We start from the raw sequence: 13477 nt of genomic DNA on the forward strand, positions 1-13477 counted from the left end.
CCTCATGCTGTAGTAGAAAGAACATGTACTAACTATTTATTTCAGGCTCTATGTAATCTTCTGGAGGTGCTTGGATAAGTCTCTGGCTATCCCTAGGTCTCCTGGTGTCATCTATTACAGAAAGGAATCAGAGATAAACCAGACGATCTCTAGATTTCATCAAGCTCCTCTCTGACTCTACAGTTTGCTAAGACTGAGCTTTTTCTTAAGCCTTAAATGATCTAAACTCTGAAATACATGACACTGGGTCTTCTTATTTAGTGATTTTAGTTCCTCTTGAGGCTTTAAAATCTGTGTTTTAAATTAGGCTGATCAGAAGTTTTGTTTGGACGTAGAATATTTCTCAAAATAATCTCTGATGATTCATTTTTTGGTGGGGGAGGGGAATATGACAATTGTGTGCTTACCAAAGCTGTCTTAACCTAATAAATCTAATTTAGGGAGTGGGTTGGCTTTGGCTAGTGTATAACACATTTCTAGTATTTTTTTTGCTTCGTCTGTAGATTTTTTCTAGCGACAATAAGATTGCAGTGATAAGAAAATGTCCTTATTTTCGCGCGATCGCTGCTTAGACCAACCATTCTACATAGAATGGCAGACGTTTCTTCCCTCCAAAGCTCAGTGAGGAGACACCAGACCCATAAGGATTCCCTCAGGCTTTTTCCCCAAATGTAAAATGCAGGAGATATAGTAAGAGTAGAGCCAAAGTGGGATGTGGCTTCATGCCCAGGCAAGACACCAGGACTTCTAACATTATACAATTTTTTGAAGAATTTATTTACTGAAGGAAAAGGGGGGGAAAAGGAAAAAAACAAAACAAAACAATAAATAGCTTTATAAAACTTCATAAACTAATATATTTTCTGACACAGAAATAAGTTTACTTTTCAAAAAGAAATATTTTCTGTATTTACTCTGAGCCTTATTATGGCCTTATTAGCTACCAGTTCAAATGAATTGTGCTGGGCTTTTCCTTGAGTATCTTCAGCCTGCCTTTTTAAACTCTTCAGTTTTATGCTATTTCCCACCACTTAGTCCATTGTAAAATAGGATCCAATGTCAATTATGTTGGGTCACAGTGAATCACTCAAACATGCAAGTATTTCCAGTGATCTTTTCCTAGGATTACTGGTTGTTAGAAGTAGAGCGAGGGTTCCTATCTCCATGGACACACAAACTTTTCTAGGTCTTTATTTCATGTAAAATTAGGCTTACAGTTTTTTTCTCATTTTGCAAATTAGTTAAATTTATATCAGCACTTACTATGGACAATTCTCAAGAATTCCAAATAAATGTTTATCCTCAGAGACATGTAATTTATGTCTCATTGTGAATCTATCCTAAATCACAGAAGATAATGTCTGAAAACACAGCGCTGTTAAAATACTAATAATTATTTCCTAACACAATTCAATAAGGTTAAAAGAACAACAAAAAAACTCTGCTGATGCGGAAAAAACTGAGAAAGAAAATGTTTACTGTATCTATTGCTCTTGCACAGTGTCATAAAAAGACACATTAGTCGACCATCTGCAAATATTTACTGACTAATGATCAATGTGCAAGACCCAGAGTCACATTTCATTTGCAATAAAAATACAATAATGAGATTAATCTTTAAAACACTTTAAACTTTATTTATAACTAGAGAATATTGTCCCTAGATTGTGTTGTTAGTTTCTGATACTTTCAATGTTAAGTCAATGACAGTGGCTAAATTATAGTATTGGCCAATTAAAATATAGCCTTAAATTGAGAATCATTTTAGAGTTTGCCCCTATACTCATCAATAAGGCCAAGCTAGTCATTGAATTTAGCCTATGACTTGAAGTATCAGGTGAGAAAGCAAAACTTCATTTTGGACTGTAACAAATTAGCAAAGATGTATCTTCTTATATAGGGATGTTTTCTGCCTGCAATTTTAAATGAATGTCAAGGATACCTGAAAGAACTGTGGCTGATAGAGAAACTAAATAGCTCCACTGCATTATGCTGAAAAGGCTTCCAGAGTCTCCAATAGTACAACATGGATCAGCTCTAGATCAGTGATTTGCTCATTTTGGTACCTCCTTTTAAAGATGCTGATGTTATTTTAGAGCAGGTATATGCCTTTGATATTGGGTAGAGGGTGGGAGATCAAATGAGTCTCAGCTGAGCTGTAGTAATTTCTTGGTCATCAGCATAACTTTACGGGAGCCATACAGTAACTTAATTCTTATAGTGTCAACCATAACTAGCCCTACAAGAATGCCTATAAAATACTTTAGGAGTAGTTGAAGGTACTTAAGTTTCACCAAATTTCCACATGCTTTTGAGAAGAAAATAAAGATTTTGATAATAAACTTACTGCATGTGTTCAAAAAGACTATAGACAACAATACACTATATTTGTACACAATTTCCAAATCCATATTATCAGTTATGCAGATGTTGAATCCCATCCCTATCCCTATCAAAATTAAGCAAAAGAAAATCCCAGTACGTGTTTCCACGTTTTTAAACAATTTTTCTTTGAGGTTAAGTTGCTACCATTATTTGCGTCTATTCCTGTTTTTGGTTCTCTGCATGTGTTTCTGTCAATGCTTTTTTAATATCAAAGGTCTGCTCTGTCTCTGAATTGTAGTGTATAGAACAGTGTGTGGTCCTTAGACCAGCAGAACCAGACCTGCCTGGAAATCGCTAGAAATTCAAATTATCTGGCCACACCAAGATCCACTGAATTAAAAATCCCAGCAGTCTATGTTTAAATAAGCCTTCCAGATAATTCAATGTGTGCTGAAGTTTGAGAACCACTGGTGTAGAACGTTGGTTAACTTGCCACCATTCTGACTTAGCAGACAGTAAACATCTATTCAATATCCACTCTCTGTGACTCCATGCAATCCTATGAGCTGTAGCCCCAATTTACAAATGAGGAAACCAACACTCATCCAAGGTCACACAGCCAGTTAAGTAACAGAGTTGAGATGTTAAGACAAGTTCTTCTGCTTTTTTAGAGCTTCTACTTATTTCCGTCTCATTTACACCTGAGCTCCTCCTCCATTAATTTTATCACCTGAAATGCAACTGCTGTTTCCTTTAAAAACTGTGTGTGTGTTTGTGTGTATGGTTATTAGTTGCCTTACTGTGTGTGTGTGTGTGTGTGTGTGTGTGTGTGCGCGCGCGCGCATATGGCTGAGTGAGAGAGACAGAGAGGTGGATACACAGAAATGAGATGGGAAAATAAGTAGCTAATACAAAAAATAAAATTAACATCACAAATATTGCTGATGTTCCAGTTACTATTAATATACAGCAATTACTTGGGTACATTTTCACATTCTTTCAAAACAGTTAAGTTAGCATCTAGATGCACTTTTTGAAATTGCAAATAAGCAATCCCAAACAGGTCTAAAGCACTTGAACCGTTGAGCTTAAGATACTAACATAGTTCTGTTACCCCTCAGCTAGTGCTTTCCCCCCCAGTCTTCAAAAACCCATGCTTTCTTCCCTTTAATTCTTACCACCTGTGAACTATTTTACTGGGCACATGCTACTCTTGACTTTGGTGACAGCTTTCTACTCTATGACTTCCGTGAGATTTTTTTTTAAAATCTTACATAACTGTCAAACAAACCAACTAACAAACAAATCAATTTAAAAACAAAAAAGCCAGCACCAGATGCTAAAGGTGACAAGACAGACTTTATTTAGACTACTGCAGTAAGGGAAAGAGGCTAGAGTATTAACTGAGCTCAACTCCAACTAAGACAAAGGCGGCAGACTTTTAAGGGAGAACAGACAGGGAAGAAAGAGGGATTCTGGGGAGGTGATAAAGAGACTAGAGACTACGTGGAAATGGACAATTGCAGAAGGGAGTATACGGAGAATTACTGAAACTGCTCTGGCAAGGTGGGCTGGGACCATGTACAATTCACTGTTTGACAGCGTTGCATTTTCTTAAGCTTGGCAGCTAGAGTCACCTTTAGGGACATAGCTTAGTGTAGGTGGAAGCCAGGCTAAAGTCTGATCAAGTCTCTTACCAAAGTGTTAGGAAGGTCCTTTGTGTTGTGTGGGAATTCAGCAGGTCACATAATGTGTTAAGGATTCACTTAATTTAGCCCTGTTGCACATTCAGAAAGATGAACATGTTATTTGAAATATTTCTATTATTATGATAAAAACCATCTAGCTGTTGAAACCCTCTATGTATTTTTCTCTGGACATGATCATATAGATCTAGAAGCTTTCTCTGGACATGATCATATAGATCTAGAAGCTGTTGGACTTCCTAGATATAAAGTAGCATTTTACTATCAGGAACCGTAAGAGAAACCAAGTTTTCAACAAATTCAATGGTGTAAATGAACTATCAGCTGAAGTAATAATTACTGTATAATTTTTTCAACACTAGTGTTTATAAACAAAAATTATGTCCCATTAAGTTATTTGTAAATTATCTATTATAATTTTTACAACAAAAGAAAAATTACATTTGTTTCATCATAGACATAAAATTAGGGATGTTTATGTCTATGATGAAACAAATGTAGTTTGTTCTAGACATTAAATTGTATATTTTTATGTTTCCCTCAGAATTTTAACATCACATTTGTATAGATATCCACTCTTTAGAATATGACTGAGAGCCTATCAAAAAGAAATGCTAGGGTCTCTACACAAAGCATCATACCCTGTGCTCAGAAAAGAACATCACCAAACCTCACTCATACTTTTGACTGAATTCTAACAAGATTACATATTCATTTAGCAGCTTACTTTAACGTAGACAATGCTAAGAGCATCCTACTTTCAGAGCAAAGTCATCAATGCTGATGCTGATGGCTCTCAGTCATAAAGAAAAACAAAATTATAATTAGTAATCTCCATATATAAACATGGAAATGAGTGAACTTGAAGCTTTGAGGTCCAAGTTATTTTTTTAAATAAATAAAGTCTGAGAGCTTTAAAACTTTAGTTACCTAGAAAATGAGTCTATGTGGAAGTAAATTCCTTTCTGTTGACTAAACGGCATGCTTCTCTAAAATGCTTTTGAAATCTAATAATCAAGTATTTGCTAGAATATAGAGAATAGTATTTAAAATAAATAAAATAACCTTTACTATTGCTTTTGTTATAATTTACCTACAAGTAATAATGAACATTTATATTTTATAATTCACTGACTTTTCATTTGAAGCATATAGTATTTTGGCATTTCCTTTAACTTTTATTTTCATTTTATTTGCATGTGGAATTACTAATTCATCTCAAGGTTTTACAAATATGACTACTGTCAAAAGAAAAAAATGTATTTAATGAATACCCAGTTTTTCTTTATTCAGCCAGTCATTGGACTGACCACTTACTGATTCATTTGTTCATTCAATAAGTAAATATTGAGCACATATTATGAACTATGCACTGTTCTAATAATTTTTAAAAAAGACCACTATGACTATTATGGTTCTTTGAGGAAAATACACAAGTAAGTAGACAGACCCACAGTGATTCTGAACTGAATACTGTATTTGGAGCTACTTAACCCCACACTATTGGGTATGGTCACATAATCTCTGAGGCATAGAGTGTAAATAGGTCTGTAGGTCTTTCTATATTAGGATATAATAGTTCTATTTGGAGGCACTGAACAATTCATGGGAAAGAAAGATTTAGTTTGGAGAGGGTAGAATTTGTGCATCACATTATACTAATTATGGTATGTTTCAGTACACTGACTAAAACTATCAAACTATATAGCATCATAATCTATTTTGAGTTAAAATGTTTAGAAAAAATAAAATGTAACTAATTCACCAGGCTCTAACATTTTTTGAGTAGCATCCAAGTTTCATGATAATTTTTTTGAAAAATACATTCTTGCCCGGGGGGAACACCACTGCTACTCAATGAAGCAGAATCCTTACTTTTACCAAGTGTCCCCCACAGAGTGCAGTTGGTAGAGAGACACACACTGAGCTCTCACCCCTCCTCTGTGCCTTTCTTTACTCACTCACTTTTCTCCACCTAAAACGTTCCCCTCAACTTCTCAAATTCCCACCGATTAAAATCCTACCTCTGAAAGGTTCACCTCAAATACCAACCATGTTCTTCAGGACGACTTCTTTACTATTGAAACATATGGCAACATATTTTATCTCTAATATAGTGCTTAATATATTTTCTTTGTATTGCAAGTCCATAAATTATTCCTATCCTTTTCCTTCCCAGTTTTAGAATTCCTTGAGGGTAAAGGCTGTGTCTTGTTTGTTTTTGCATCCTTCATAGAGAGAGCTTCCACATGCCCTGGTGCTTAATATGTGCCAGCAGCATTAATTTACTCAAATACTCTCAAGGACTTATTTACATATTCATGTTCTGTTTATCTAGGAAAGGATAATAGGATTTTGCATTTATTTATTTTTTACATCTATCTTCTCCCTATATCATTTTATTAAATGATTTTTAATTTCTTCCTCCTATTATGTCTATGAAAAAATATTTAAGAAGAAAGTGGCAATAGCTTTTTTATTATAATAACCAAAAAAGAGTAGTCTTGGTCTAATATAATGTCTAGGGAGAAAATAGGTCTGATTCTTCTCTTCTAGAGAAGGATAAGAGGCATAAACTGGGAGACATACTTAATGGCCACAGCCTCAGACTGACAACTCAATGACTCATCAAAACATGCTTGTCCTACAAGTTAAAAGAAAAACTAATTTACATAAAAATTGTGACATCTGGGTTATTTCCAGTTAGAGTTCATTAGTTTGCAAAAATCCTCCCCATTACTATGGTGATGCTGCGTCATTAGGTAGAACTTGCCAGTTCATAAGAGCTGAATTTGTCACAATTACTTCCGTAATGTTGATGGTCAAACTTTATTATTTAAGGTTTCAAATATAATTCAAAATAAACATCATATATTGCTATTTACTTAGAGGAATTTGCTTAAAATTGGCTTTTTCTATTATGTTCTTTAAAAAGTCATTATTTTAGATAAAATACTTTCTAATTGCCAAAACCCTTAGTGTCTGTGCAAGACGGTTCATAACTTGAGTCTGACTTAACTCCCCAGTCTTATTTCTCACAACTTGCTGCCTTGTTTCACTTTCCTCTGGGAGGTTGTCCTTCAGTTGGTATTCCATTTTGCATCAGAGTATACACATACAGAACTCTAAGTTATTAATTCAACAACTGTCAAACTTTTGGAGCCTCTCTCCAAAAATACTTTTATAGGCAAACTTTATCATCTTCACCAGAGAACAGAAAACACTGGAGAGATTCTTTATGAAAAATAGACAAGTGTTCCTCTGAAAGTCACTCACATACTCACAGATATTTATAATAAAGGCAAGTTATTGTTCATTACCCAGGAAATTATCCAGTTATGACTTACTGACATATGGTATATCTAAAAGTTTATTTTCAGACTTCAAAAGGACCTTAAATCATCTAGGTCTTCCTCTGTCTATTTTGAAGTACACTGAACCATTTCAAGGTAGTCTTAACTGGATGCAGAGAAGGAAAAATGGTTAATTGATTGATGAATATCGAGTTCCAATTTTGTGCAAAGCAGAAAGAAACCCAAGGGTATCCAAGCTAAACGTGATCTACTTTGTGCAATACCCTCTCAGAAATAATGAGTCAGGGATTTGGTAATATTTGTGGTATCAGAACATTTTTGCTTTTGCCAACTCAGTCTGGACTATACCTTAATCCAACTACTTCTTGTTCATCTTCAAAAACTTTTATTCTTTGCTGAAATCAAACTTTCTTCTCTTTTAATTTTAACAATTTCCAGTTACAAAAGCATATATAGGGAACACCTTATAATTTACTGATAGTACTTACTTGCCTCTTTGGCAGGCAATGCATACAGGAGCCTAAATATTTTGCCCCAGATTCCTATCACCTGCCTTGCTCTATGTCCTCCACTTGTGATATAAATAAGTATATTAAAGTATATTAGATTTCCTTCTCTGAAACTCAGACATCATCCTCTATGGCACGTCAACATCCTTGGGAGGAAAAGCACATTAGGTTGTTAAAGATTATTATCCTGATGAGTCATTCTGTCAGTTGGTTTTCCAGCAAGATCCTCTTGTGAAAATAGGAAGGAAGGGGGAGATATGATGGAGAGGAAAAATAGTCAGAAATGGAGAGCCAAAGAGTCTGAAAGTGAAAGGCTTAGGTGTTGGGTCCATCATTACTGACCTATGATAACTTTATCACCTTGTGTGAGTTATAAAACCTCAGTATCCTCCACTTTTTCATCTGTAATTGAGAATAGTCACACCTCCTTTGAGGATTGTTGTGAGAATTAAAGAAATAAACTACAAGAAAGTACTTTTTTAAATGTGTAAATAGTGTGTCTGTGTTTGTACCTTGAGGGCAACTGCCAGCATAAGGGAAAAGCATGTTAAAAATACAGATACTGTCTCCCTCACTCTTCACAAACTTTCCTCCTTTGAGCTTGCCACAGGAGGTCTGTCTCACTCCATTAAAGAGGAGGTGTGCTGTATTAGGTCAGAAGATACAGGATACAAGAACAGAATGGTCCACAGCATGTAGTTCTGGTACAAGTCTTTCTGGTGATGTCAGCTTTGCACTGGGGGCACTCAGGCACTTCTATTGGCCTCCACATGGCTTGTCAACTAGTGAAGGAAGGAAAGAAGGTGTCTGTGTCTTAAGAACAAGACACTCTTTCCCTCAGGGAAGAGTATAAACACACAATTTGTTGACCATATTTAGGACGGTGATCTTATGATAGGTAATACATGATGAATGATAAATTATACCAACTTTCAGATTGTATGGGCTAAACCAGTGAGAATTTGCATGTTCTGTTTAGGATTTACATAGCTTGTTGAAGAAGAAGCTTCAAACTAGAACTGTTGGAGGAATACTTTCCTCTAATAGTAATTAAGGAGGCACTAAGCTCTAGGCAAGTTCTAATTATTTTATATGTACCATCTTATTTAATCCTCACAAAACTACGTGGGAAGTACTAATATGCTGCCCACTTTACAAGTGACTTCTCCCGTGGTCATTCACCAATAAATGCAAAGCCAGGATTCAAATACACACAGTATGGATTCAGAGGCCTTTGATAATCACAATGCTGCCTCTCTACCCTGAGAACGCTTTCCCCAGAGTTCTAAAATACGTAGACCTAGTATCTGAGGTCTCCCTAACCTAAACCAGGTAGTCATTTTGAATAGAGAGTTTACCTACCAACTTTTCAGAGAAAATTATATTTAAATGCACCAACCAAAACTTGTGTATTAGGGGAAGAAGTCTCTTGTCTATCAGTTCCTAAATCCCTTAGAGTTCCATTCTTTCTAGAAAAAAAAAAATTTAAACTTCTGATGGATTTTCTCCCAATTTAAAGTAGTGATTCTGCTGTTTTAGAGACAATGTGGGTATTGGGATTAGCCCCTCTGTATCTCAGAATGTCAACACATTTACCAAAAATATATTTATCAGTTAAATATAGCCAAGAGATTTGGCTTATCTAAGTGTTCCACAAAGAAGAAATAGCTTACCACTGTTTTTACAGATTGAAATAAATCTGACATATTATTGACATATGCTACAGATTTAATTTAATACCATAGTACAGATGTGTGCTCTGATAAGTTTTCATGAAATCTAGCCTAAGATGAGTAGCATTGTTTCCATACTTACAGGGGTTGAAAATGCAGAGTTAGCAAAGGAAGCATTTTAATTAAAACAATATTTTTCTTTATATGCTCAGAGTAAAATGCAGTGGAATTCATCTAGAGATCTACTATTTGTTTCCATGTAGTTATTGTGCTTTTAGGCACATTGTAAGAGGTTGGGGTTCTGTTTTTCCAATTTTAAAAAAACTTTTGATTTTGGAACCATCAAAAATATTAATACTCTCTGCTGATTTTTTTTTTCTTTCTGCTAAATTTATGTGACTCTTTAAGTTTACCCTTTTTTAATTCTGTGTTTCAGGTATCCTGGAGATAACTTCTGTGGAAATTGGAGTTGTTGCCGTCAAAGCCATTAACAGCAACTACTATTTAGCAATGAACAAGAAGGGGAAACTCTATGGCTCAGTAAGTAGTCTGCTTTTATTTTCAAAATCCACTTCAGTAAATTATTACCACAGTTTTGCAATCTTTCCCCCAGACACTGAATGGCTTTGTTATCATTCTATTGCTGGTAAACAGAACCACAGTGGGCTGGTAACCAGAGTTTCGAGGGCTGGCAAGGCAGCTCTTCCAACTCTGTAATCTCATTTGTTGTTCACCCATTAGTGCACCACACAGGCTGTTGCTGGCATTCCTCAGTCAGTGTTCTGAATGCTAATATTCTGAATGTTCTGCGCTAACCAGTCAGACTCTCACGGAAGCATCTGGTCAGATTGTCATGGTTGGGGCAGACAACTTGGAGAAGAACCATTGAAAACAAAGATCTTTGACTGAGTAGAAAACTGTATACTGTGTGTGTGTTAAAAACAGCTGAAGATGAAACAGGGGCTTGAGTATTGTGTTTTGTTAAAATCTGGAGTAGGGAGACATCAAGAAATTAATCATTTTCTGTGCTGTTCAATCAACTCCAGAATTTTATTTACCTAAACAATAATCATTAATTCAGTTATGGAGCTGTTATCCAGCCAGTGCTTTGCGTATATACATCCCTGTGTTCCACAGCAAGGATTAAGGAATGTCACTTTAAAATGTATAAATAAATGTATTTTGTTGATTGCTGTAAGGATGACTGCAGTGCCTGTCTGGAGCCAGCAGCTACCACACTTCAGTCTGTGTCAGAATCACTTGGTAGATTTATTAAAAAACACTCCCAGATTTTCTGATTAAGTCTGTAAAAATCTGCATTTCTAACAAGTTCCCAGGTTTTCCTAACATATAAGAACCATTGGAAATTAATTCTGTCATTGACCTGGATATAGAATAGCCTTGTATTTCATTCATATCAGATCCGCTTATAATTGGGGCGTTAGGCATATTTTGAGTCAGTCCCTCTGGCTAGTGTAAATACTTTTTGGGTCAAGGGGTCAGAAAAATTTTCAGTAAGTGTTTCTATTATAAGTAGCTCTATTATTGAATCTGGAAGAGTAATGGACAATTTTTAAAAGTGGTTCCATTTGGGGATTCAAAGCATATCACTTTTGAGGCTTTTTTTTTTCTTCAATGAACATGCCCAGATCCCTTCCCTTTTTAATTTGCTATATCAGAATTACTAGTAAGGGGTCCAGGTGTAAACCCTTTGAAGAGATACTGATACACAGTCAAAACCAATGCTTCAAGTAAAACCAGCTAATAACAAATTTAGATTGAGAAAGAAAAGGCAAAAATTTTAATTGCAATAAAAGATTGAAATAATTTTTAATTGATAAAGTATACTTCTTTAAAAAGGTGGCATCAAGTTAAAATGGGCAGTTCTCAAATGAACCTTGTCATAAAATATTTAATACTTTTCCTTCCATTTCTCTTCTTTTCCCTACTTTCTATCCCAGCACAGCTCAATACGGTGCCAATGCTTCTCTTTGAGTGCCAAGACCTGTGAATTACATCTCTATTCCTAAAGTAGATGCCCAGTTGCTTTCTATCACGTTGTACTATTTTGATGATCTACAATGGCAGTTATCAGATATTTCTCTCATTAATGTGCTGTTGACTGCCTTCTCCCAGTAGATGGTGAACTTCAAGAGGACAGGTTTTGCCTTGTCCCACACTATTTCTTCAGCACTTAGACCCATACAATAAACAGAGTAGTGCAATGCATTAACCTAACTACCACCTCAAGGAGTTCAGCCCATCACAGCCTACAAAGTCCACTTTCAGTCTGTCTCAGAAAGAAGCTCATTCTCTAACCATAGTGCACTGTTTCTGCAATTTTGCATTACCATTAAGAAGGGTAAAAAATGACAGCTTGTTCAAAATTAAAAATCTATCCAAATTCAGCGTCCTACTCAGGGCAGAATAGAACTAGGAACTTTGCATTTGAAGGGTATACCATCAAAATTCATGAGTACACATCTTTATAATTCTGTCTATTAGGTGACAACTCTTGTAATTCTTATTTTTCTTTTCCTTTCAGGTAATAACCATTGATTCCATAAGCCTTCTTGAAAATAGCATAATTAAGCATCTACTCTTACTTTTTTATACATAACTCTGTATCAAATATAAAGTCATCTAAAGTAACCTCATCCATCCAGTCTCCAAACTACACCTTCTTTATTGAAATAAACATAACTATTCATGTAAGAAAAATCCTCTCTACTTTGAAAACCATAGTTTTAGACAAACTAAGATGAATAAATAGAAAAAAGTAAACTCATATTATGGACTCAAATTCTTCCCTACTGCACAATTTTTTGTCACATTAAAATCATTACTTTAAGTAACTTACCTTTTCTTTTTCCTTTCAACCAAATAAACTTGAATGCTACATTTAAATATTCTTTATAGAAGAGAAGCACATAGGATAAATAAATTCCAGGAAGCAAAGCTTAAACTGGTAACATTAACATAAAATATACCTGCTTATTATGGTTCTAATGATGTTCAAAACTAGGATCGAGCCTGCAGAAACGTGGATATTTAAATGTACACACATTTAGGAGTTGGGAATCTAGTAGAAATGCCAAGAAGTCCCAAGGTGAGAGGAGCTGCTTGAACTGCCCGGTAGAGGTTTCAACTGAAAGATGAATACAATGTCCTTGGTTTGCATAGAGAAGTTAGACCCGAAAGAGCAAAAGCCCCAATTCCTCAGCCCCGTAAGAGCTTCTGTTTGAGTAAAAGGGGGGGGGGGTGTCTCTGAAGCCAGAGTTTTGAGATCAGTGGGATACCTCCTTTTCATTACTAACTCCAAAGTGAAAACCTGGATTTATAAAAATGAATGAAATATCAATCTTTGTCACGAAAGATCCCCTTAAAAACACTTGGCCACTTAAAACAAAGCCAAAGGACTATGGCTACAGAGTGGAATTTCCCAGGATCAAAGTCTTCAGGCTTATACAATATAGACAGTACCGGTCACCATACTCATAATTTCTTTGACAAGGTAATTCATAAGGCAACGTTGTTTCATGTTCTACTTTTCATTCATTCCTAGACCTCAGAGTAAAGCTTGTCTAAATTCCAAGTTATGGAAAATTGTAAATAATTTACAAAATTGAGAAATTCAGTATTTGCAAGAGAGGACGACATCCCTCACTTCAAGGGCCTCTTGGTTATCTCGAACCATTATGGTTTTGCTTTAAGTTCTGCTTTCTTATCAATATATGTGTATTTATTGTGGATTTATGGGAGGTAAAGTTTGCAAACATGATAAGCCCACCTGTTTTCCTTGAATTCTGCTTTTCCTGTGGAACTGTTCTTTACACTGAAAAAAAAAAAAAGAAAAGGATTATAACAATTTTCTTTATCGTTGGCTCAACACAAATATTGTTAGTGGAATGTTTGTTTCTTAACAATCGTTCTAGGTATTTAAACATCAG

General features: G+C 35.3%; 1 protein-coding gene and 1 long non-coding RNA gene across 3 annotated transcripts in view; one reads left to right on the forward strand and one right to left on the reverse strand.

Annotated features, from left to right (window-relative positions):
* The window catches only part of FGF10 (fibroblast growth factor 10), a 76829-nt gene that overhangs the window by 60181 nt on the left and 3171 nt on the right, over positions 1-13477 (forward strand). For both annotated transcript variants that reach the window (XM_006207704.4, XM_015242118.3), the window contains one exon: positions 9964-10067. In XM_006207704.4, coding sequence (XP_006207766.1) covers positions 9964-10067 — 104 coding nt within the window. The remainder of the gene's footprint in view (positions 1-9963; positions 10068-13477) is intronic.
* LOC140695698 (uncharacterized) overlaps positions 1-13477 on the reverse strand; it is a 331090-nt gene that overhangs the window by 4022 nt on the left and 313591 nt on the right. The window contains exon 4 of the long non-coding RNA XR_012071503.1: positions 13318-13362. This is a non-coding gene — a long non-coding RNA (uncharacterized lncRNA). The remainder of the gene's footprint in view (positions 1-13317; positions 13363-13477) is intronic.

Source organism: Vicugna pacos, chromosome 3, assembly GCF_048564905.1.
Source record: "Vicugna pacos chromosome 3, VicPac4, whole genome shotgun sequence".
NCBI classification, from domain to species: domain Eukaryota; kingdom Metazoa; phylum Chordata; class Mammalia; order Artiodactyla; family Camelidae; genus Vicugna; species Vicugna pacos.